Source organism: Oncorhynchus mykiss, chromosome 4 (assembly GCF_013265735.2).
Source record: "Oncorhynchus mykiss isolate Arlee chromosome 4, USDA_OmykA_1.1, whole genome shotgun sequence".
Lineage (NCBI taxonomy): Eukaryota > Metazoa > Chordata > Actinopteri > Salmoniformes > Salmonidae > Oncorhynchus > Oncorhynchus mykiss.
Window position 1 is genome coordinate 26,935,047 of NC_048568.1, and position 26,826 is coordinate 26,961,872.

The 26,826-nt window shown below is 41.8% G+C and overlaps 1 protein-coding gene across 1 annotated transcript; it reads left to right on the forward strand.

Moving 5' to 3' along the window:
- Positions 1 to 788: 788 nt before the first annotated feature.
- snx3 (sorting nexin 3) lies at positions 789 to 26,802 on the forward strand. Its single transcript, XM_021600700.2, has 4 exons — positions 789 to 1,266; positions 23,245 to 23,340; positions 23,493 to 23,617; positions 25,730 to 26,802. The coding sequence occupies exons 1-4, from the start codon at positions 1,105 to 1,107 to the stop codon at positions 25,833 to 25,835; spliced, it is 489 nt and encodes a 162-aa protein (XP_021456375.1). The 5' UTR covers positions 789 to 1,104; the 3' UTR covers positions 25,836 to 26,802.
- The last annotated feature ends 24 nt before the right edge of the window (positions 26,803 to 26,826 follow it).

The following is a 26,826-nucleotide window of genomic DNA, read 5'->3' on the forward strand; positions in this document are numbered from 1 at the left end:
TATTTTTGTATACGTAGCTATTTTGTTGAATTTGTGAGGAAGGAAATGCAACACTTTACACGGCTAATTTAACTCTGACTTGATAATATTTCTGATAGTATAGTACAATTATCAGCCAATTAAATGTGAATGCGCTGAGACATCAGGACTACGTTCAGTACGTTTTTACGTTCTGGAGCGTTCAATTGAGCGGAAAGAACCAGTTGAAAAACGGAGAGTGGTTGGGTTGTGGGTTGAGGAACGCTCTCAGCATGGCCATTTCCCTTTAAATACGTAACTTATTGCTTCAAGCCACACCTCGCGCACCCACCAAACGTTTATTCAATAACGTTTTGTGGCAACATGTCGTTCAGTATAATCTGTTCCGCAACGTAGCAAAAGTTCAAGAGAACTGGACGCACCTCTATTGTAAATGTATGGCGCTTTCACGACAACTGGGAACTAAGAAAAAATCGAGGTCAAATCATAATGTGATCAGGTCGGAGCTCTAGAAAGATGCCCGAGTTCTCAACATGGAATTCCGAGTTGGATGACCATTCAAAACAATTTTATCCCTGGAGCTAGTTTTTTTCCCGAGCTCCCAGTTGTCCTGAGTACGCTGAAGTTTGAAATCGGAGATTTCCGAGTTCCCCGTTTTTTTAAGCGCCAAAGACACACGGAAGCTGCCAAGTGTCAGCTGATCCTCAGCTGATCGGAAGTGGAGCGAGCAACCCCAAACGAAAGGGTTAGTGCTATCCGGAATCCTTGGGACGTTCCTACACTAAGCCCTACTACCATTACCACTTTAAATGATGTCAACTTCAATGGGGGTAGGGACGTGCTAGACCCTGGTATTAATGTCTATGTGTAGACACTTGCCGTGACCCCACTCTCGGAGGGTGTCTCAGGAAGAGTTAGGATATATGCAAAACATTTTTTTTAAATATACTATTCATACATGCGTATTAATACACACTTGTACATGTTTGAAATAGGAAAAATATAAGCACCCACCCATTTATTAATATAATAATTATTATTATTATAGGGGACGTCCCAAGGATCCAGAATAACACGGACCCAAACGGCAGGGCGATTGCGGCTAACCAAGCTAGTGGGGGAGAAATGGCTGATACCATAGCTGATACAAGGAGGCTATTCTCCAAGCCTCAGAACTTGAACGACGCGTATGGACCCCCAAGTAACTTTCTAGAGATTGATGTGAGCAACCCTGAAACGATCGGTGTCGGGAGGACCAGGTTTACCACGTATGAAATAAGACTGAAGGTGAGCATACAAGATAGCTAATAAAATAAATAGGCAAACCATTAGCTTGCTCTTTAGGGCAGTGGACCTGGTCAACTTGATAAAGGGGATTGAGTTTAATTAGGGTTACACTAAGAAAGAGACCAGTCAGATGTAGATAATATTCGAACAGTCAAATCGGTTAACTAGCTTTTAGCCACGGAGTAGGTAGGTAGTTAGCTTGTTAGTAGCTATAACAGTTAGACGGCGGATTTCGTTGTTTTTTTTTAACTAACATACTTGGCATTTAACCAATTCAGCTGTGTATTAAAAATATTAAACTATTTCTGGCGAGGTTATCAAAGCATTGTTGATACAATATTATTTAAATGGGCCTCCAGTTTTGGTCGATAGCCTAGCCAGGTAGCTAGCTAACTGTTAGCTTCTCTGACTTCAGGAATGTGAAGTCAATGGAAAGTTACAAATATGTTGTTGCCAGTGGGTCTTGTTTGGTGTCCTGTTTGCAAGAGCCTCATGGCCATGGAGCCATATAACTAACTAGCTAGTTTGTATTGTCTTTAACGAATTAATTGTTTTACAAACCGTTAACAGATCCTTGTTGTGTTCCAGCCACACCCCTGTCATAGAGTGTAAATGGTAGATAAATTAATGAGTTTGGGACTACCAGGTTCAATCTGCATTTTTTTGTCTAAATTGAGTAATTGGCATAGCTTTGTTCTGTTCAATGTTCTTTACCTATATAATAGTACTCGAACTACCCCAATTCATGTTAAGTTCAAAATAATATAATATAGAAATTGCTGACACCATTCAAACCAATAAGGGTCCTGAACTTTAAAGCCAATTGTCCTAGAATCATCTTTTTGCAGATAGAACATTATAGTCCCAAGCTCTCGATTTGTCACACACCAACAGAAGCAGAGAGCTCAACAAGGGTGTATTTTAACACAATAAAATGGTATTTCATGCTAAGTCTCTACCCAAAAGCAGAGCTTGGAGACCAGCTCCCTCACTCAAGAAATGTTGCCTCTCTATGCCTCTACTCAGATATTGAGCAATACAGATGAGTCCAGTGTTTTTCTCTCCCCCTCTCTTATTAGTCATAGCAATACTTTTCCAGTAAAGGGACTCTCTGTGTAAAATGCAGTTCTATGACATTTTTGGTGTACTGAAACTACTGGCCAGCTTCTCTGGATTGAAGACAGGATGTTGAGCCAGGCTCAGCATCAGCGAGCCCCACAGTCTACTTACCCATGCATTTCCTTTCTGCTCTGCTGGGGTGGAGAGGTGGGGGCTGGGGGGTTAAACAGTACAGATGCATGTCCTCACAAAGCTAGACCTCCTTGCTTCCCTCTGGTGGGGAGAGGATTGGACGGGAGGAATCGAGGAAGTACCTTTGAGATTCACCTCTGGTCTCATCCATATTTATAAACTACTATGGAGAGTGAAAGTCAGTTATCAACAACTGTTTAACCCTCAAATCAGTTGCTATTGATTGCTTGTAAGGAAAAAGTTACTCAACGTGTCATCATGACAATAAAGATTGACAGACTTAATGCATGGGGTATAACACAATTTTAAAACCTGTCTGGAGCTTGTTCAAATGTTATATGAAAGCTAAAAGGTACCAACTCAATACCAGTTACCAACACAACACTTTTTAAGGCTGCTTAAAAGGCTCTAGTTTTCATCCTCTACTTTTGTGCTATTTGTTCCACACCACTATTTCCAACACAGAGTGCATTATACAAAACAAATTACCAGAATTATTGCATTTGAAGCAGTACATCAAGAGCTAAGCATGTTATCACCGTACCACTGTCAACCCTGTGATTGTCTGGGCTGTCTCTCGTTGTTTTCAGTAGCGTGGTGGTTTAGCGCAGCATGGCCCTATAGTATTTATAGCTTCCCCCTACCTAGAGAAGCCCGTCTGCGGGCATTAGAGCTGAATATAAGGCTACTGTACTTGATTAGCGTGTAATAATTAGCATATGCGTGTAATCAGCATTTATTGTGCGCCTCATGGCCCTCTGTGACCCTGCTTTGCATAAGAGCCAGGGATAAGAGGAGCATCCCTCACTTCTCAACAAACGTGGTGTCAACTTTGCTTCGCTTCTCTCCTCTTTCCTTTCTTCTCCCTTTCTTTGGAAGTGTTTTACTCCTGTTTCTAAAGGCATTTAGACTATACCAAAAGGTCTGCCTGGTACCTTGGCCAGCTTGGAATGCTTTGCAGTGTTGCTTGTGTTTCGGGTTCTCTCACCGCTTAGCTATAATATTTTCCCCCCTGTATTTATGCAATGAAATGTTAGTAGATCAACCCCCCCAGTCCCTCTCGTCATCCCAAATCCCCCCCTCCCCCATCCCATGGCAGTGAGAGCCCGTACGGCCGTACTGAGAGTCTTCTTAATCCCCTCATTGATAGGGGAGAAGAATGAATCAGGCTGGTTTGTGGAGAGGGGAAGGCTTCATCCCTGTCCTCGTATGGGCTCCCCCACCTACTCCCACCCCCCTGGGGAGGCCACAAAAGCACCCCCTCGCTCTCCATCCACCATAGCCCTGCATCTCCAACGTCCCTCGCCCAGCCTAGTCCAGAGAGTAGTCACCTTAGTCCACGAGGACTCTCAAATCTACTCATATGACACCTGACCTTTAACAGGTGAAATGTGTGCTTTGCTTTTGTCACCTCTTCACTGCTATGCCTCCTATAGGCTACCTTCTATACTTTGGGTGTGTTTGTAAATTCAATCTGGAGTGCCAGAGTGTGCTCTGGGCATTTGTAAATTCAGAGCATTGTCAGATTGTCCGTTCGTAAATTCAGAACGTTTCGCTCTCTGAGAGGTTCAGAATGCACACTGGACGCTCTGACCAACGAGTAGGGTTGAGCCGAGCGTTCTGACCTCACAACGGCAGTCAAGCACCCAAACTAACTGGCTAACGTTGGCTAGCTTGCTAGCTACTTCCAGACACAAATGAGAATACACTTCATTTTACTCGCCCCTGCAGAGCTAGTTAGGCAGTTTTATGTTATCCAGAGCGTTGGTGACTGTAACTGTGCTGCTGGCAGCAAATTAATTACGCTTTTTTACCGACGGTTACTGACACCTGCCATATTGAACAGGTGTTGAGCGTTCGTAAATTCATCAGTTATTCTGCGCTCTGGCACACTCAGATGAGAGTGCTCTGAAATCAGAGTAGATGGCCTGAGTGTATTTTGGAACGCACCCTTTGAGTTCCTGTTTCTTTGGTTCCTACTACTCCTTCTGTCCCCACTTCAGTATCTATAGTAACTGTTGCACAACTCTTTCAGACAAGTAGTATTATACCTTAATCATGCAATGGTTTGGTAGTATGTTAATTTCTGTGATATTACGGTGTTAGCTGATATGGTCCTATTAAACATTTTCATGGTCAGTGCAGAGGTCATTTTATGGTCACTCGTGTGACATTTCATGGTGAAAGGTGACGTTAGGGTCCCTGTGAGAGAAAGTGTGACCAGTCAATTGTTTAGGCCTAATTGATTGAATATCAGAAACTGCGTTGTGTGTTGCAGATGGTGAGTTTCTCTGCTAAAACCAGCATCATGTCCTCAAGGTAACCTAGAATTCACGTGTGCAGACTTGTAAACCTGAAAATGTGGTCTTGTGTAAAATAATAGAATGTTGTCTTTGGTCTTTCCGTTTGTCATTTGTTATATTTAAACTGTGTCTTCTGCTAATAATATACTGTTCAAATAAGCCCCCTGATAATAGAAGGCTATTGCTAACATATTGGATAGCCTAATTGGTAGTTCACTTTCATGGGCTTTAGTTCAGGGTATTTTTTTACGTGTCTTGAATGTTGAGGAGATGCTCTCTTCACAGTCCTAATGTCTCTCAATGATTCAGTTTGATGTGAGGGTGAGAGGACTTTTCTCTCGCGCTCTCAACAGAGTAGTGTATGTTTTTGAACTCGGGAAAATGGGGGGAAAGCTTTACCACCAACATTAGACCTTGCCTTTGGTAGCCTCCATCTCCCCCTTCAGAGAGCACACAGAAGAGCGTGGACTTTGGGATCTCACTTTGTTTATGGGCAGACAGGAGCATATAAAAAGGCCTCTTACTACAGCTCTCTCTCTCTTCCATTCCTCCACCTCTCCACTCCCATAGCCTCCCCCACTTTCTTTCTCTCTTCCATTTGGGGGGGAAAAACATTTGGTCATTAATAAAATAGGGAGGGGTGGGGGTGGAGGGGCCTTGTCAGGCACAGTCAAGTATAATCCAAACTCTACACCATCCTCTCTGACAACTATTTTAATGGAAATGGGGAACATATTGTATCAAGGCTACCATATCCTACTTGAAATGACAGTATCAAAAGTGGGAGTTGATACTATGGCAACAAAGCAGCTTTCTGCCAGCTAGGCGAGTTGGAGAGAGTCGAGGGAAGGCTGTAGGGGCGAGAGAGGGAAAGTGCACAGGGGAAACGACAGAGAGGGGGAGACCCACGGCCCCAACGCCATTGTTCTCTCCTCGTTCCCTTTTAGAATATGATGCGATGAGATGGTATTGTGCTGCCATTTTTCATACTTTTTATTTTTGAAAGGGAGAGCTAGGGGAGGGTAAGAAGGGGGCAGGGGGGGTTAGGGATGCGGCACTCTCGAACTTGACTTAATCCATCCTGCTAAAAGCTAATGCATAGGCGGCCTTGAACCATTTTCACAGGAGAGGGGTGACCTTTCTCTTGAGGGGTTTGGGCTCTTTTCTCCCCCAAGTCTTTAATGAGCTATGGTATTGTCTCTTCCTACACATGATGTTTCACATGCATTTCTAATGCAGCGGTGGGTTACTCAAGGGTTTCTATTCCTGCGATGTGAAAGCTTTTAGTAGGCCACTGGCTCAGTGAAGTGTAGTTGGAAGTTGGGTATTTTTGTGTTGTTTATGAAATGGACCCTGTGCACTCACTTGCTTAGGCTTACGTTTCTCTCGCTCTGCCTTGCTTTGTCTGTCGCGCTTTGTCTGTCGCGCTTTCCCTCTCTCGCTTTCTCGCTCTCTGTCTGTATGAAGCATAACCTAATCACCATAGTCTAGGCTGTTCATGGAAAGACTACTTATACGATGTTATAGCAGTAACTCAAACTTTAATCACTTTGTTACATTATCCTTTCTGTTGTAATTCATTCTTATCTTGTCTAACTGCTCAGGTCCAGCTAGGTATTGTATTTCAAAATGCATTGTCATTGTGATTATTCAAAATGAGCATGGTACAGGAAACTGCCAAAATAAAGTAAACACCAACTTAATATGGCGTTGGGACACCACGAGTCAGAACAGCTTCAATGCACCTTGGCATAGATTCTACAAGTGTCTAATTCTATTGGAGGGATGCAGCACCGTTCTTCCATGTGAAATTCCATCATTTGGCGTTTTGTTGTTGGTGGTTCCGCTCCAGAATCTCCCACAAGTGTTCAATTGGGTTGATTTCTGGTGACTGAGACGGCCATGTGGTTTACGTTGACTTCCCATATTCTGTTTTCTCAGTTTTCAGGGGCTTCGTTAGAGTTCAGAAATCTGCATTTTCAAAACGCAGACCGTCAAAAAATCTGCATTTTATACCATTTCACCTGTGTTTTACATTGAAAGTCAAGTTTTTTTTGCTTCAATAGAGTCGTCAGGTAGCTATAGTTTTCCTTCATAGAAAATACATTAGTGCAACACATTCGGCAGAAAATAGCTTTAATTTTTTTTATCAGATGACAACACAAATGCAACGCTATTTGGCTAGCATACACACAAATACATTTGTTTACAATAAAAAAGCAACGTATTTCTGGCAAACTATGCATGGTCATCATATTTCGAATGTTTATCATATAAATGTAGTCAGGTACATTTCCTAATGTTTTGCTTGAAGTTAATCTTGCATTTAACTGGAGAAAAGTAGGCTACACTGAGAAACATACCGGAGAAATGTAGCGCCACATCAGTCAGAGCGCCATGCGTGAACTCTCATCCGAGTGGAGAAGTGCAGCTGAAGCACAAAGTTTGTTTGTCTGCTGAGCAGAAATTTTAAATAAGAAGCATTTTAGATCTGAGCTTACAAAACGCAGGAACATATTTGTTATGCATTTTTCTTTTCTCTGAAAAACAGAATTCTGCGTTAATACAACTCCTGGTTTTGTTTTTCCAGGTTTTCGCTCTGAGAAACATTTTTTTTTTTTTTTTTTATTTTTTAAATAGAAAAATAACCAAATTGGGTGTTCTCAGTCCGCAACTGTGTTAAAACTAGAGGTCGACCGATTATGATTTTCCAACGCCGATACCGATTATTGGAGGACCAAAAAGCCGATACCGATAACCTCTTGAAGCTAGGGGGCACTATTTTTATGTTTGGAAAATTACGTTCCCAAAGTAAACGGCCTATTTCTCAGGACCATATGCTAGAATATGTATATAATTGACAGATTAGGATAGAAAACACTCTAAAGTTTCCAAAACTGTCAAAATATTGTCTGTGAGTATAACACAACTGATATTGCAGGCGAAACCCTGAGGAAAATCCAATCAGGAAGTGCCTCTTATTTTGAAACCCTTCTGTTCCTATGCATGCCTATCCTCCATTTTTAAAGAGATATCAACCAGATTCCTTTTTCTATGGCTTCCCTAAGGTGTCAACAGTCTTTAGACATAGTTTCAGGCTTTTATTTTGAAAAATTAGCGTGAAAAATCACATTGCGTAAGTGGATAGGTGGGGGCTCTCAGAGTGAGTTTTTGCGCTACAGAGTAAAGCGGCCATTGTTCCTCCCGCTGTTATTGAAAAACCTACACACTCGGTTGATATATTATCGAATATATATTTTAAAATCTACCTGAGGAATGATTATAAAAAACGTTTGACATGTTTCTGTGGACATTATGGAGACTATTTGGAATTTCCGTCTGCGTTGTCATGACCACTCTTTCCTGTGGATTTCTGAACATAACGCGACAAACAAACGTCGGTATTTTGGGTATAAAAATAATATTTATGGAACAAAAGGAACATTTGTTGTGTAGCTGGGAGTCTCGTGAGTGAAAACACCCGAAGATCATCAAATGTAAACGGTTAATTTGATTGATTTTCGTGACCACGCTTCCTGATGCTAAGTGTACATAATGCTATGTTAGGCTATCGATAAACTTACACAAACGCTTGGATTGCTTTCGCTGTAAAGCATCATTTCAAAATCTGAGACAGATCGATTAACAAAAGGCTAAGCTGTGTTTTGTAATATTGCACTTGTGATTTCATGAATATCTATTTTTTTTAGTAATATTATTTGACTGTTGCGCTATGCTATTCAGCGGTTGCTGACAAATTATCCGCGACAGGGATGGGTAGCGTCAAGAATTTAATCGGACGATTTTTAAAAAAAAGTTTTATTTGTAATAATGACAATTACAACAATACTGAATGAACACTTATTTTAACTTAATATAAAACATCAATAAAATAAATTGAGCCTCAAATAAATAATGAAACATGTTCAATTTGGTTTAAATAATGCAAAAACAAAGTGTTGGAGAAGAAAGTAATGTGTGCCATATAAAAATATGTGCAAAAGTAAATAAACTAACATTTAAGTTCCTTGCTCAGAACATGAGAACATATGGAAGTTGGTGGTTCCTTTTAACATGAGACTTCAATATTCCCAGGTAAGAAGTTTTAGGTTGTAGTTATTATAGGAATTATAGGACTATTTCTCTTTATACCATTTGTATTTCATATACCTTTGACTATTGGATGTTCTTATAGGCACTATAGTATTGCCAGTGTAACAGTATAGCTTCTGTCCCCCTCCTCGCCCCTACCTGGGCTCGAACCAGGAACACATCGACAACAGCCACACTCGAAGCATCGTTACCCATCGCTCCACAAAAGCCGCGGGGAATAACTACTCCAAATCGAAAAGCGAGTGACGTTTGAAACAGTATTAGCCCACACTCAGCTAACTAGCTAGCCATTTCACATTGGTTACACCAGCCATTAGGCTGATAAGCTTGAAGTCATAAACAGTGCTGTGCTTGCGAAGAACTGCTGGCAAAACACACGAAAGTGCTGTTTGAATGAATGATTACGGGCCTGCTGCTGCTCAGTCAGACTGCTCTATCAAATCAGACTTGATAATAACATAATAACACACAGAAATAAGAGCCTTTGGTCATTAATACGATCGAATCCGGAAACTATAATTTTGAAAACAAAACGTTTATTATTTCAGTGAAATACGGAACCGTTTGGTATTTTATCTAACGGGTGGCATCCCTAAGTCTAAATATTCTTGATACATTGCACAACCTTCAATGTATTTCATAATTACGTAAAGTTCTGGCAAATTAGTTTGCAATGAGCCAGGCAGCCCAAACTGTTGCATATACCCTGACTCTGCGTGCAATGAACGCAAGATAAATTACACAATTTCACCTGGTTAATATTGTCTGCTAAACTGGATTAGTAGTTATAACTAGTGATTTATGATTGATTGGTTTTTATAAGATAAGTTTAATGCTAGCTAGCAATTTACCTTGGCTTCTACTGCATTCGCGTAACAGGCAGGCTACTCGTGGAGTGCAATGGTTAGAGCGTTGGACTAGTTAACTGTGCGGTTGCAAGATTGAAACCCCTGAGCTGACAAGGTGAAAATCTGTCATTCTGCCCCTGAACAAGGCTGCCCCTGAACCCACAGTTCCTAGGCAGTCGTTGAAAATAAGAATGTGTTCTTAACTGACTTGCCTTGTTAAATAAAAGGTATAAAAAATAACATTTTATTTTTTTTATCGGAAATCGGCGCCCAAAAATACAGGCCATTCCGATTTAATCGGTCGACCTCTAGTTTAAACCACATCAGGAGACCACGTTTTGAGGTAAAAATCTAAGACATTTAGCATTTTGGTTGGAGTTACCATTTAAAGAGCCAGTGAGCATGCTTATTGGCTAGTGTGTTTCTAAAAATTAGATTTCGGTCTTGTTTCCTCAACGATTCCGCATTTGGTGAATGATGTTTGTCCTCAACACTAGATGCAGAAGCCCATTTCAATTCCTCAAAATATGTAATGAATTTTGCCCTAGAATGTGTTAGTTTCATAATTTTACATCAAAGGTCTTTGGTGCAGTATTTCACAAGTAAAGAAAAATGTGCAACGTGTTGTCATATGTTAACAAAGTCAGAGCTGCTGGACAGGTGTGTCTCACTGGCTATGCTATTGGATTAAGAGCAATCACCGCAGATGGGCTCCTGAGTGGTGCTGTGGTCTATGGCACTACATCTCAGTGCCAGAGGCTTCACTACAGACACCCTGGTTCGAATCCAGGCTGTATCGCAGCCTGCCGTCATTGGGAGACCCATAGGGCGGCACACAATTGGCCCAGGGTCATCTGGGTTTGGCCGGTGTAGGCCGTCATTGTAAATAAGAATTTGTTCTCAACTGACTTGCCCCTAACTGACCCCTAAAGGTTAAATACATTTAAAAAATGTTCACCTCATGTTAGTGGGTAAATGGACATCGTCAAATCAAAACCTTAATTTATGGCTGTTCCAAGCTCCGTCGTAGACGACACTGACTTATTACCAAAATGATACACATTATACACATTATTGATTGTTTTTTATAAGATAAGTTTAATGCTAGCTAGCAATTTACCTTTAATGCTAGCTAGCAATTATACACATTTTGACTCATCAGTTATTCATGACTCACATCGTTGCCACATAAGCAGTTTTCAACGGGATATGTTGCTTTTTAATTCAAGTGAGCACGCAACACCAGCCAAAGACATTATTTGGTTAGTGGTGTTTCTGTAGTGCTTATGTGATTTCAGAGTTTGCAAAACAATTGGCCACTGGATTGTTGCAAATAAACATGATATCCTTCTGCCAGGTTACTTTGTAGTTAGCATTTTAATTGACAAGATTTTTGGGAAAGCCAGCAGACGGTTATCATTAGCATTATCGCTGACGGCGACACAAAGTGAAGACGAGACCGGAAATATGAGCGCACCACACACAAACGTTCCTGTGGGGGGCGTTCCTGTGCCGTTCCTGTGCCGTTTCAGAAAGTTGCAGGAATGCATTTTGTCCATCTTTTGTTATTAACTTGGGCACATTAATTGTAAACCTTTATAAATTGAACCTTTATTTAACTAGGCAAGTCAGTTAACTGCCTTGTTCAGGGGCAGAACGTAGGATTTTTACCTTGTCAGCTCGGGGATTTGATCTTGCAACCTTTCGGTTACGCTCTAACCACTAGGCTACCTTCCGCTTCAAAATAAATTTTTAGAATAAGTTCAATACATTTACTTGATTTCCTACTAAGTTCAATACATTTTCGAACATTGTTGTATTCCTTTTTAATGTCTGCATTCTGTTTTCTTGCACCCTATAGAAGGCTTATGACACCCCCCCCCCCTCCTATTACTCACCCCTATCCCACCACTGATCTGTGATAGTGAGAGAAACAAAGTGTGCTTTTTGAATAACTAAAGAAATAAAGGTAGGCTTCGATTGAACTAAAGACATTATGGGTTTGGGGGTGGTCCAGGGTGTCTCAATCAATACCTTATTCCGTAACCTGAGTCATACACACACCACGCCCTCAGCCCCCACCCGAACCACACCCCCCAGCCCCAACCTACAGCCAGGTGTGGAGAGGACAGAAACCTGATCTTTGACTTGTAGAGCTCCCACGCACTGCCTCTTTACATGGGGAGTGGTGTTCTTCGTGTTTGTATGTGTGAAATTAGAAGTGTTTGTTTGAGACCGAAAAGTGTGGGCGAGCTGACTACTCACCTTTCACCTGACTTGTCCTCTCTTCCTCTCCTCTCACCGTTAACGCCAATCTCTTAATCATAGGTTGCGATGGGGTGGTGATTGAAAGCGCAGGTGACTTTCATTTTCTCTCTCTTTTGTCCTGAGCATTGAGGTCCAGGCAGGGGTGTGGACCAGCAAGCCCAAGATTGAACATTTGGAAAGTGTAGTTTGAGTGAACCCGAATTCTCCAAAAGTTAAGTGTGTGTGTGTTGTGCAGCTTGTTTGAGAGTTTTCTAAATCTATCACCTGTTTCTCCACACACATAGTTCTGCTCGTGTGTGTTTTGTGTGGGAGCGTCGGGACTGGGCCTGATGGGATTAGCATCTCGGCGGTGGCAGATTACCTGTAACCATGATCTGTTGTCGTGGGGATTAACTTCCCAGTGTTCCGTGAAGCGTTCCGTGCTGTGAGGTACCAGAACACTGGGGGACAGCCCACTGAGAGGGAAGGCCGTGGCTACAGCTGAGGGGCTCTTAAAGCTAGGCTAATCCCCTTCTGTGACCTGAGAGGAAGGAGGGGGTGGCTGACAACCTCACCTGGAGACAGAAGGGAAGGAAATAAGAGGAGAGAGAATGGCTGGGTAGACAAACGAGAGAGGACATACAACTACAGAAAGAAAAAGGGGGTAAGGAGAGGTGAAGGATGGGAAAGAAAGGTGTAACTAGAGAGAAACATTCCTTCAGTTCTCTGTGTAGTGGTCTATACCTTTTTCCCTCACCTTGTTCTTTGTCCTCCATTATCAACTGTCAGAAGAACCCCAACATGAGGCAAAATCTTATTTTTCAGCCACTTTTAATACTTGTTCTGATATTACCATATGACTTCATTGTAGTTTTTTGTGGTAATAAAAAAAAATAGCAATTGTTATTTAATAACTTGAATTTATTATTTTCAAATCCTTCCAAAATAATTATCTCTTCTACCTCATCAATGTAGAGTAGAAAAATCCATAATTTTAGAGGTAGGGCAAAAAGAGAGGAGCAGGCAGAGAAGAGAGGACAGAAGACAAGAGGAGAGTACGGTTTGTGTTTTTCCCAGTGAAAAGACTCAAGAGGGGTCTCAAGGGCAAAACAGTGACTTATTATAGGAGAGGGAAAATATGAAGAGGAGGGGACGGGGGGAGTGAGAGCGAGGGAGACCATGAGAACGAAAAGGCCACTTCTGCTCTTCTTTCTTAATTAGTCCCCCATAGTCCATATAGCCCCCCCCCCATCCCAACCATTTATTCATCTATTTACTCAGCGTGCCAGCTACCTATCCATCTCTTTATCACACTCTGACACACTCCTTCGTTCTCCTGCTCATCGATCAGTCTGCCACTGCTCACACACATCGCCCTGCATTCATCCATCCAACAGCTCAATGGTTTCTGCTCTTGTGGCTCTCCATGAATTCTGACCTTCTGCGATTGCTGTCTGTCTATGGGGAAATGTTCTTTTTCTCTCCAGGTTGTGTATTGTGGCTGGGATGGCCGCAGGATGCTGCTGTCATGACAGGTGAAGAGCTTTGGCATTGTGTTCTAATGTGCTGCTGTACGCTTCAGTGGTGTATGTCAATGCCGAAACATTTCATGAAATGTAATCTCCAGTGCTCATTAACTAGCACTACGCACTCTCTCTCTGTCTTTCTCTCAGCTCGTCCAAAGTGCATCAGACCTTGGTGAGCCCTGTAAGAGCAAACTTTTATTCTTCAGTCCTCAATACAGGATTTCAATTTCCAATTGAATTTTCTATTTGTATGGCTCTTTTAACAAAGTCATTTGCCACAGAGTACCTAACACAAGGCTAGGCCCAAACGGCACAATGGCAAGCCTGTGTCATTCACGCTGCATCTACTCTTCATAGCCAGTGTGTGGTGCGTGTCTCTGGGACAAAATGGCTGCTGTGTAGCACTTGGTTTACTACACATTAGTGGTGGAAGGGTTGATGGTACCATAGTGTGTTGTGAGACCTATTGAAAATTAGATTTTGTAAACCCCAGTCTAGTATCAATATCATCACCGGGTTTTCCCCAAAGAATGTAAGAAGGTGCTGTGTCTGACGCCTTGACTTTTTCCACATTTTGTTATTTTACAGCCTTATTCTAAAATGGATTAAATAAACAAATAAAAATCCTCAGCAATCTACACACACTACTCCATAATGACAAAGCAAAAACAGGTTTTTAGAAATTGTTGCAAATTTCTAAATAATAAAAAACATACATTATTTACATAGGCATTCAGAACCTTTGCTATGAGACTCGAAATTGAGCTTGGGTGCATCCTGTTTCCAATGATCATCCTTGAGATGTTTCTACAACTTGATTGGAGTATACCTGTGGTAAATTCAGTTGATTGAACATGATTTGGAAAGGCACACAGCTGTCTATATGAGGTCCCACAGTTGACAGTGCATGTCAGAGCAAAAACCAAGCCATGAGGTCGAAGGAATTGTCCGTAGCGCACCCGAGACAGGATTGTGTCGAGACACAGATCTGGGAAAGAGTACCAGAATATCTGCAGCATTGAAGGTCCCCAAGAACACATTGGTCTCAATCATTCTTCAATGGAAGAAGTTGGGAGCCACCAAGACTCTTCCTAGAGCTGGCCACCCAGCCAAACTGAGCAGTATTGTGTGTAGGTTTAGAATAAGGCTGTAATGTAACAAAATGTGGAAAAGGGGAAGGGGTCTGAATACTCTGAATGCACTCTATGTATATACAGTTGAAGTCGGAGGTTTGCATACACTTAGGTTGGAGTCATTAAAAGTTGTTTTTCAACCACTCCATAAACTATAATTTTGGCAAGTCTACTTTGCATGACACAAGTAATTTTTCCAACAATTGTTTACAGACAGATTATTTCACTTATAACTTGTATCACAATTCCAGTGGGTCAGAAGTTTACATACAGTAAGTTGACTGTGCCTTTAAACAGCTTGGAAAATTCCAGAAAATTGTCATGGCTTTAGAAGCTTCTGATAGGCTAATTGACATAATTTGAGTCAATTGGTGGTGTCCCTGTGGCTGTATTTCAAGGCCTACCTTCAAACTCAGTACTTCTTTGCTTGACATCATGAGAAAATCAAAAGAAATCAGCCAAGGTCTCAGAAAAAATTGTAGACCTCCACAAGTCTGGGAATTGCTCCCAATGATGAACCAAACGCATGAAGGTACCACGTGTACTATTAATTGTACAGATGAACAAGTATAAGCACCATGGGACCACGCAGCCGTCATACCGCTCAGGATGGAGACGTGTTCTGTCTCCTAGAGATAAATGTACTTTGGTGCAAAAAGTGCAAATCAATCCCAGAACAACAGCAAAGGACCTTGTAAAGATGCTGGAGGAAACGGGTATAAAAGTATCTATATCCACAGTAAAACGAGTCCTATATCGACATAACCTGAAAGGCCACTCAGCAAGGAAGAAGCCACTGCTCAAAAACCACCATAAAAAAGCCAGACTACGGTTTGCACATGGGGACAAATATCGTACTTTTTGGAGAATTGTCCTTTGGTCTGATGAAACAAAAATAGAACTGTTTGGCCGTCGTTATGTTTCGAGGAAAACGGGGGAGGCTTGCAAGCTGAAGAACACCATCCCAACTGAAGCACGGGGGTGGCAGCATCATGTTGTGGGGTGCTTTGCTGCAGAAGGGACTGGTGAATTTCACAAAATAGATGGCTTCATAAGGTAGGAAAAATTATGTGGATATATTGAAGCAACATCTCAAGACATCAGTCAGGAAGTTAAAGCTTGGTCTTTAAAGGGTCTTCCAAATGGACAATGACCCCAAGCGTACTTACAAAGTTGTGGCAAAATGGCTTAAGGACAACAGTCAAGGTATTGGCGTGACCATCACAAAGCCCTGACCTCAATCCCATAGAACATTTGTGGGCAGAACTGAAAAGGTATGTGCGAGCAAGGAGGCCTACAAGTTTGGACACAAGTCATTCAAGGGTTTTTCTTTATTTTTACTATTGTCTACATTGTAGAATAATAGTGAAGACATCAAAACTATGAAATAACACCGTAATCATGTAGTAACCAAAAGTGTTTAACAAATGCATTTATTTATATTCTTCAACGTAGCCACCCTTTGCCTTGACAGTTTTGCACACCCTTGATGTTCTCTCAACCAGCTTCACCTGGAATGCTTTTCCAACGGTCTTGAAGGAGTTCCCACATATGCTGAGCATTTGTTGGCTGCTTTTCCTTCACTCTGCGGTCCAACTCATCCCAAACCATCACAATTGGGTTGAGGTCGGGTGATTGTGGAGGCCAGGTCATCTGATGCAGCATTCCATCACTCTTCTTCTTGGTCAAATAGCCTTTACACAGCCTGGAGGTGTGTTGGGTCATTGTCCTGTTGAAAAAACAAATGATAATCCCACTAAGCGCAAACCAGATGGGATGGTGTATCGCTGCAGAATGCTGTGGTAGCCATGCTGGTTAAGTGTGTCTTGAATTCTAAATAAATCACAGACGGTGTCACCATTTAAAGCACCATCACACCACCACCTCCATGCTTCATGGTGGGAACCACACATGCAGAAATCATCTGTTCACCAACTCTCACAAAGACATGGCGGTTGGAACCAAAAGTAAAAAATTGACAGATTTCCATGGTCGAATGTCCATTGCTCATGTTTCTTGGTCTATGCAAGTCTCTTCCTATTATTGGCGTCCTTTAGTAGTGGTTTCTTTGCAGCAATTCGACCATGAAGGCCTGATAAACGCAGTCTCCTCTGAACAGTTGATGCATTTCTTTGGGCTGCCATTTCTGAGTCTTGTAACTCTAATGAACGTATCCTGTTCAGCAGAGGTAACTCTGGGTCTTCCTTTCCTGTCGTGGTCCTCATGAGAGCCAGTTTCATCATAGCTCTTGATGGTTTTTGCGACTGCACTTGAGGGAAATTTCAAAGTTCTTGAAGTTTTCCGTATTGACTGACCTTCATATCTTAAGTCACGAAAAGCAATCAAAATCTTCTGATGTTTTCACTCACGAGACTCCCAGCTACACAACAAATGTTCCTTTTGTTCCATGAAGATTATTTTTATACCCAAAATACCAACGTTTGTTTGTCACGTTATGTTCAGAAATCCACAGGAAAGAGAGGTCACGACAACACAAACGTATATTCCAAATAATATCCATAACGTCCACAGAAACATGTCAAACATTTTTTTTATAATCAATCCTCAAGTGGGGCACAAAAAGTATTTAGTCAGCCACCAATTGTGCAAGTTCTCCCACTTAAAAAGATGAGAGGCCTCTAATTTTCATCATAGGTACACTTCAACTATGACAGACAAAATGAGGGAAAAAATCCAGAAAATCACATTGTAGGATTTTTAATGGATTTATTTGCAAATTATGGTGTAAAATAAGTATTTGGTCACCTACAAACAAGCAAGATTTCTGGCTCTCACACTGTAACTTCTTCTTTAAGAGGCTCCTCTGTCCTCCACTTGTTACCTGTATTAATGACACCTGTTTGAACTTATCAGTATGAAAGACACCTGTCCACAACCTCAAACAGTCACACTCCAAACTCCATTATGGCCAAGACCAAAGAGCTGTCAAAGGACACCAGAAAAAAAATTGTAGACCTGCACCAGGCTGGGAAGACTGAATCTGCAATAGGTAAGCAGCTTGGTTTGAAGAAATCAACTGTGGGAGCAATTATTAGGAAATGGAAGACATACAAGACCACTGATAATCTCCCCCGATCTGGGGCTCCACGCAAGATCTCACCCCGTGGGGTCAAAATGGTCACAAGAACGGTGAGCAAAAATCCCAGAACCACACGGGGGGACCTAGTGAATGACCTGCAGAGAGCTGGGACTAAAGTAACAAAGCCTACCATCAGTAACACTACGCCGCCAGGGACTCAAATCCTGCAGTGCCAGACGTGTCCCCCTGCTTAAGCCAGTACATGTCCAGGCCCGTCTGAAGTTTGCAAAGAGCATTTGGATGATCCAGAAGAAGATTGGGAGAATGTCATATGGTCAGATGAAATCAAAATATAACTTTTTGGTAAAAACTCAATATGTCGTGTTTGGAGGACAAAGAGTTGCATCAAAAGAAAACCATACCTGCTGTGAAGCATGGGGGTGGAAACATCATGCTTTGGGGCTGTTTTTCTGCAAAGGGACCAGGACGACTGATCCGTGTAAAAGAAAGAATGAATGGGGCCATGTATCATGGGATTTTGAGTGAAAACATCCTTCCATCAACAAGGGCATTGAAGATGAAACGTGGCTGGGTCTTTCAGCATGACAATGATCCCAAACACACCGCCCGGGCAACGAAGGAGTGGCTTCGTAAGAAGCATTTCAAGGTCCTGGAGTGGCCTAGCCAGTCTCCAGATCTCAACCCCATAGAAAATCTTTGGAGGGAGTTGAAAGTCTGTTGCCCAGCAACAGCCCCAAAACATCACTGCTCTAGAGGAGATCTGCATGGTAGAATGGGCCAAAATACCAGCAACAGTGTGTGAAAACCTTGTTAAGACTTACAGAAAATGTTTGACCTCTGTCATTGCCAACAAAGGGTATATAACAAATTATTGAGAAACTTTTGTTATTGACCAAATACTTATTTTCCACCCTAATTTGCAAATAAATTCATAAAAAATCCTACAATGTGATTTTCTGGATTGTTTTCCTCATTTTGTCTGTCATAGTTGAAGTATACCTATGATGAAAATTACAGGCCTCATCTTTTTAAGTGGGAGAACTTGCACAATTGGTGGCTGACTAAATACTTTTTTGCCCCACTGTATATTCGTTAATATATCAACCGAGTGTGTAGCTTTTTCAATAACAGCGGGAGAAACGATGGCCGCTTTACTCAGTTGCGCAAAAACTCACTCTGAGAGCCCCCACCTATCCACTTATGCAATGTGATCCTTCACACTCATTTTTCAAAATAAAAGCCTGAAACTATGTTTCAACTAAGACTGTTTACACCTTAGGGAATCCATAGAAAAAGGAGTCTGGTTGATATCCCTTTAAATGGAGGATAGGCTTGCATAGGAACAGAGAGGTTTCAAAATAAGAGTCACTTCCTGATTGGATTTTCCTCAGGCTTTCGCCTGCAATATCAGTTCTGTTATACTCACAGACAATATTTTTACAGCTTTCAAAACTTTTGTGTTTTCTATCCTAATCTGACAATTATATGCATATTCTCGTTTCTGGGGCTGAGAAATAGGCCGTTTCAAATGGGCATGTTTTTTTTTTGTTGCCAAAAACGAAAATACTGCCCCCTACACGCAAAAGGTTAAAGTAACGATGGGCTGTCATTTCTCTTTGCTTGCCATAATAGGGACTTGACAACACAACTGATTGGCTCAAATGCATTAAGAAGGAAATAAATTCCACAAGGCACACCTATTAATTTAAATGCATTCCAGGTGACTACCTCATGAAGCTGGTTGAGAGAATGCCAAGTGTGCCAAGCTGTCAAGGCAAAGGGTGGCTACTTTGAAGAATCTCAAATATAAAATATATTTTGATTTTAACACTTTTTTGGTTACTACATGATTCCATGTGTTATTTCATTAGTTATGATGTATTCACTCTTCTACAGTGTATGGAGAATAGTAAAAATAGTAGGTGTCAACTTTTGACTTTTTTTTTTAAAGCAGACTGACTATCCCTTTGAGCAAGGTGAAGTTTTAATTACACTCCATCCCTACAACGATACAGGTGTCCTTCCTATCTGTTGCCGGAGAGGAAGGAAACCGCTCAGGGATTTCACCATGAATCTAATGGTGACTTTTCTCCTATCAAAGTCATTAAACTCTGAGAATGGATCAACATTGTAGTTGCGCCACAATACTTACCTAATTGACAGAGTTAAAATGAAGCCTGTACAGAATAAACATGTTAAAAAACATGCATTGTGTTATCAATAAGGCACTAAAGTAAAACTGCACAAAATGTGTAAAATAATGAATTTTGTCCTGAATCCACAGTGTTATGTTTAGGGCTAATCCAACACATCACTGAGTACCACTCTTCATATTATCAAGCATGGTGGTGGCTGCATCATGTTATGGGTATGCTTATCATCGGCAAGTACTAGGGAGTTTTTTATTTGTATTAATTTAATAGAGCTATGCAAGGCAAAATCCTAGAGGAAACCCTGGTTCAGTCTGCTTTCCAACAGATGATGGGAGAGACATTCACCTTTCAGCAGTACAATAACCTAAAACAAGGCTATATATACACTGCTCAAAAAAATAAAGGGAACACTAAAATAACACATCCTAGATCTGAATGAATTAAATATTCTTATTAAATACTTTTTTCTTTACATAGTTGAATGTGCTGACAACAAAATCACACATATCAATGGAAATCATTGTGGAAATGGAAATCAAATGTATCTGGATTTGGAGTCACACTCAAAATTAAAGTGGAAAACCACACTACAGGCTGATCCAACTTTGATGTAATGTCCTTAAAACAAGTCAAAATGAGGCTCAGTAGTGTGTGTGGCCTCCACGTGCCTGTATGACCTTCCTACAACGCCTGGGCATGCTCCTGATGAGGTGGCGGATGGTCTCCTAAGGGATCTCCTCCCAGACCTGGACTAAAGCATCCGCCAACTCCTGGACAGTCTGTGGTGCAACGTGGCGTTGGTGGATGGGGCGACACATGATGTCCCAGATGTGCTCAGTTGGATTCAGGTCTGGGGAATGGGCGGGCCAGTCCATAGCATCAATGCCTTCCTCTTGCAGGAACTGCTGACACACTCCGGCCACATGCATTGTCTTGCATTAGGAGGAACCCAGGGCCAACCGCACCAGCATATGGTCTCACAAGTGGTCTGAGGATCTCATCTCGGTACCTAATGGCAGTCAGGCTACCTCTGGCGAGCACATGGAGGGCTGTGCGGCCCCCCAAAGAAATGCGACCCCACACCATGACTGACCCACCGCCAAACCGGACATGCTGGAGGATGTTGCAGGCAGCAGAACGTTCTCCACGGCATCTCCAGACTGTCACGTCTGTCACATATGCTCAGTGTGTAACTGCTTTCATCTGTGAAGAGCACAGGGCGCCAGTGGCGAATTTGCTAATCTTGGTGTTCTCTGGCAAATGCCAAACGTCCTGCCCGGTGTTGGGCTGTAAGCACAACCCCCACCTGTGGACGTCGGGCCCTCATACCACCCTCATGGAGTCTGTTTCTGACCGTTTGAGCAGACACATGCACATTTGTGGCCTGCTGAAGGTCATTTTGCAGGGCTCTGGCAGTGCTCCTCCTGCTCCTCCTTGCACAAAGGCGGAGGTAGCGGTCCTGCTGCTGGGTTGTTGCCCTCCTACGGACTCCTCCACGTCTCCTGATGTACTGGCCTGTCTCCTGGGAGCACCTCTATGCTCTGGACACTACGCTGACAGTCACAGCAAACCTTCTTGCCACAGCTCGCATTGATGTGCCATCCTAGATGAGCTGCACTACCTGAGCCACTTGTGTGGGTTGTAGACTCCGTCTCATGCTACCACTAGAGTGAAAGCACTGCCAGCATTCAAAAGTGACCAAAACATCAGCCAGGAAGCATAGGAACTGAGAAGTGGTCTGTGGTCACCACCTGCAGAACCACTCCTTTATTGGGGGTCTCTTGCTAAATGCCTATAATTTCCACCTGTTGTCTATTCCATTTGCACAACAGCATGTGAAATGTATTGTCAATCAGTGTTGCTTCCTAAGTGGACAGTTTGATTTCACAGAAGTGTGATTGACTTGGAGTTACATTGTGTTTTTTAAGTGTTCCCTTTATTTTTTTATATATATATATACACACACACACACACTGTAGTTGTTTACCAAGACTACATTGAATGTTCCTGAGTGGCCTAGCTCCAGTTTTGACTTAAATCGGCTTGAAAATCTGTCAAGACTTAAAAATGACTGTCTAGCAATGATCAACAAACAACTTCACAGAGCTTGAAGAGTTTTTTTTAAAAAGTGTGTAAATATTGTACTATACACGTGTGCAAAGCTCTTAGGCTTACCCAGAAAGACTCACAGCTGTGATCATTGCCAAAGGTGATTCTAACATGTATTGACTCAGAGGTGTGAAGACTTATGTAAATTACATTTCTGTGCTTCATTTTCTATTGATTTTGCAAAAATGTATACAAATGTTTTCACTTTTTAATGATGGTGTGTAGAGTTTTTTAAAAAAAAATGTATCTATATTGAATTCAGTCTAAGGGGTATGAATACTTTCTGAAGGCACAGTAAGGCAAAAAAAAAATCTTAAGATCGCAGGAAATGACAGTTACGGGTGTTAAATAAATGCAAAAATCTCCATGCCTCCCCAGCACTACCATATTAAAAATCCTGGGGAGAACCCTACATCATTTAGCACGGACTTATACTTCACGCGATCTACAATGCTTTAGTTCAAACTCTCCTGGGGTGTATTCGTTACGGAAACCGTTTAAGAACCAAACGGAACAGGGACGGACCTACCTGAATTTGTCCAATAAAAACTCATGTTTTACATTTGCAATAAACAGTTTCTGTTGTATATTGTTTTTCAACAGCATCGGTGTAATGAATACTCCCCTGGAGTTGTCCCTAGTGTTATTTAAACTCTTTAACTCTCTGACCTTAGTCTGTTTACCCTACAGTGCTCTGGTTCCCCTTAACCCTGCGTGCAAACAGACTCTTGACTCTTGCAAACAGACGCATTGTGTTACAGTAATTCTTATGCAATCACATTTTTACGTTTTAGTCATTTAGCAGACACTCTTATCCAGAGCGACTTACAGGAGCAATTAGGGGTTAAGTGACTTGCTCAAGGGCACATTGACAGATTATTATTTTCTTCTTCTTCACCTAATCATCTCAGGCATTCGAATCAACAACATTTTGGTTGCTGGTCCAATGTTCTTAACTGCTAGGCTACCTGCCGCCCCCAATCAGAATCACCCAAATCTTCAGTTTATCTTCTGTTTCTGAGACCGCATGGCAAAGCAACAAACAAGTTTGAAAAATCCAATGCATGAGAAACACAGCACATACTGCAGCCTTGTCCGGCAGTTGAGTCGCAATGGTGCGGATTGCCTCCCATTTAAAATGAAAGGACTTCTGCCGGAACGCATACAGTTTAACGCAGTTGGTTTGCACGGGGCTTATGTATTTAATTTTTTTTATCCCCGTTTTCTCCTTTAGACCAACCTGCCCATCTTCAAGCTGAAGGAGTCTCGTGTGCGGAGAAGGTACAGCGACTTTGAGTGGCTCAGAGGGGAGCTGGAGAGAGATAGCAAGGTGAGCCATCTATGGGGGGTTTAAAGCAGTCTCGGTACACTTTAAACAGGAAAAGGGAAATCTAAAAACAGAGAAACACAACAGTAAAACCGCTAAAAGTTTTTCACTTGGTTTATGCCACTAATGTGTGTGTGTGTGTGTGTTGCTCTCAGGTGGTGGTCCCCCCTCTCCCCGGGAAGGCTCTGTTCAGACAGCTTCCGTTCCGAGGGGACGATGGGATATTTGACGATTCCTTCATCGAGGAGCGGAGAGCTGGACTGGAGCAGTTCCTCAACAAGTGAGTTTACACAGTCATCCCTAGATCCTCTGCTTTCTTTCTCTGCTGTTTTGTGATATTACTACTTTTTGATTGATGTCAGGCGTGTGAGAGCGTGCATGTAGGCATGTGTGTTTGTTAAACATATCAATGTAGACACTTTCAGCTCAATCTTAACCTTAGGAGTCTATGAAACACTTAACATAAATCAGTTGATCAATTAGATTCCCTCTCTCGGTGTTGTTAACAGACTGAACACACACAGCCAGATATGTCGTCTCCCCCCTCCTTAATTCTCCTTCATAATTACCTGGTAAACGAACAAGAAGTGTGTCCCTTAGTACTTCCTACCTTCGTACATTTGTTTTATTTTAGATGTGTAATTTATGATAATTGTGTCTCAAATTACAGCAAGTGGTTTCCTGAGGCATGGTGTGTGCACCCCTGCTTATTTTTTACCCCAAGGTGTTCTCACCCCCATGTAGAGAACAATAAAAGTTAGAGTGGGACTGTAATTATTTGCTTTGATTGCAGACTTGGCTATTATCTTTGTTTCATGTGCAAATGTGGCGAATGCTACCTGTTAGAATATTAAGTATGTAAAACCATACATTGGTTTTTCAAGGGAGCTGAGAATATGTTGGTAATTAAGATTTTTTTATTTGTATTTTTCTTTCAATTAAATGCTACTGTTGATCATAGCATTGTTTAGACTTAATAGCTGCACAGTGGAATGGAGCTGGTTCGCTCTGCTGTTTTATAATCTGTGATTGAGTGCATTGTGAGAGGAAAACCCTTTTCCTGGAGGTAAACACCATTATCATTTGTAAACAACCCAGCAGAGGAGGAGAGAGCAGCACAGTGAAGTTTGGAGGGAAGTTAGTCGGCCATGTTGTTCAAAAACGAAAGGTGAGATTTGTCATCAGACTTGGGATGGAGGAGTGGGGACAGGGTCGGGTGTGATTTAGAGGCCAGGTGAGATATAGTTTAATTGAACCCTGCCAATCGATTTATTTTTATTTATTTTAGTCGGGGAGTGTTGGGAGGGGTGGGGCTCATTTAATGGCAAATGGAAGCCTCCTCAAATCCTCTGTCATTTTTCTGTTTGACCAGTACGTGAACCCTTGGTCATGCTTGGCCTTCAGAAATATTTCTCATTTTAGACTGTAGCTGAGAGTGCGTAGGATGATGAGTACTTCAGTCATGGAAAATGGGTCTATCTTTCTTTCAATGTTTTCTTTCTTTCCCCCTTATTTTCTTTTCTCTCCCTTTTACTTTGCTTCTATCCCTTACCCTCTACCTGACCTCAATGGTAATTCTTGCTCTTAATCAAATTCTCTGGCTCCAGATGTAACATGGAGACTTCATCAACTGCCAATTTAAAATAACAGTTAGTAAAGGTGCTCCCTATTCCCTCTCAATGACCATCAGACAGGTCAGTGGTCTTCCAAAATGCACCTATTCCCTCTCAATGACATCAGACAGGTCAGTGGTCTTCCAAAATGCACCTATTCCCTCTCAATGACCATCAGACAGGTCAGTGGTCTTCCAAAATGCACCTATTCCCTCTCAATGACCATCAGACAGGTCAGTGGTCTTCCAAAATGCACCTATTCCCTCTCAATGACCATCAGACATAGGTCAGTGGTCTTCCAAAATGCACCTATTCCCTCTCAATGACCATCAGACAGGTCAGTGGTCTTCCAAAATGCACCTATTCCCTCTCAATGACCATCAGACAGGTCAGTGGTCTTCCAAAATGCACCTGACCTGACCGTTTGGACATTGAAAGAAATTGAAAACAAACCTGCTGAAAATGTGGGCACATTTTGTTACCCTCCTGAAAACTTTTCAGTTTTATAAATTAGGTGAAAAGGAGACTGGAGTAGTACTTGACTGTCCAATTATGGTCAATGTCTCTCGCGGTGCGCTCTCATGGAAGCCTTATTTATGTTCCTTATGAGAACAAAGAGGAATAAGTAAGGAAGTCATTATGGTCAAGGATTGTATTGACAATTTTTCGAGAAATAAAATGTATGAACAGAATGTGTTTGTTAGCATGTACTTTGTAACCATGTCAGACAGACTGTAACAACATCTATTCATAACCTGTCTCTCCCTGTCTTGTTTCAGAGTGGCTGGTCACCCTTTGGCTCAGAACGAGCGCTGCCTGCACATGTTTCTACAGGACGAGTCTGTGGACAAGACCTATACCCCCTCCAAAATACGACAAGCCTAAGAGCAGGACCACTGCCCGGCCCACAACCCAAAGCTCTCTCTACTGCTGACGGTCCTACTCTGCTCTGACCAAAAACACTTCTATGATCTTCACTCTTTCATTTGTAATCACTTTCTTTCTGTCTTTTTATTTCCGTTTGATTAGTGATCTCATGTAATGCTCGTTTTCAACTCTCGATTGGATGAAACTAAGAAATGGTCCCGACGTAATTGTGGTTGAAAATAATTTATATATCGATTTTTTTTTTGTCTCAAAATACCACTAACTTTGGTATTTTACATTAATCTGTATTTATCAGTTGGGTATGTCTTGGATATTTTAAAGAAATATTTAAAAAAAATACCTTTCCATGTATGCAAACCTCATGTTTAAACCCCATACATTAAGCACTGTTTCCACTCAATGTCCAATTGGAATGATTGTCCTCACCGCCATAACTTTGATTTCACACACTTTGTGGATGGTCCCCTGACTCTGAAACAGTCCCTGAAAAAAACAATCCCTGAAAAAACGAGCTCAGACTGGGGGAAATATAATGACGTCAGTGATATTCTGGTCGGAGCTCTAGGTTAGTGCCAGAGATTCCGACCGGTATTTCTGTGTTGGATGACTATTAAAAAAAATAAAAAATCTATCAAATAAAAAAATCCCATTTGGCACTTGCATTCCCAGTTGTCATGAATGCACTTAAATCGGAGCTTTCCGAGTTGTCTTGTACGCACTGTCAGTGTGTACTACCGGCCAGCACTTCCCCTGTTAGTTAGCCTGTAAATGATTTTCTAATGAGAAATGCACCAGAGGGGAACCCCACAGAGTTTTTCTACCGACTGACCGTGCATGTGTGTTTATGACGTTTGTACACTGCTGTGCCATTTTGTTTATTTTGAACGTTTTTCAATAAAACAGGTCAAACGCACTCATACGCATGAGGTGGTGGTTTTCCTGAATAAAGATTTCAGTGAATTCACACACATTTTGGTCCATGCTGCTT

What these genes read in the sequence shown, in the direction of transcription:
- snx3 (XM_021600700.2), top strand. Translation starts at nt 1,105, where the DNA reads ATGGCTGATACCATAGCTGATACAAGGAGGCTATTCTCCAAGCCTCAG. An exon ending in CGTATGAAATAAGACTGAAG is followed by an intron (nt 1,267 to 23,244) that starts GTGAGCATACAA and finishes TTTCTCCTTTAG; the next exon opens with ACCAACCTGCCCATCTTCAA. An exon ending in AGCTGGAGAGAGATAGCAAG is followed by an intron (nt 23,341 to 23,492) that starts GTGAGCCATCTA and finishes TGTTGCTCTCAG; the next exon opens with GTGGTGGTCCCCCCTCTCCC.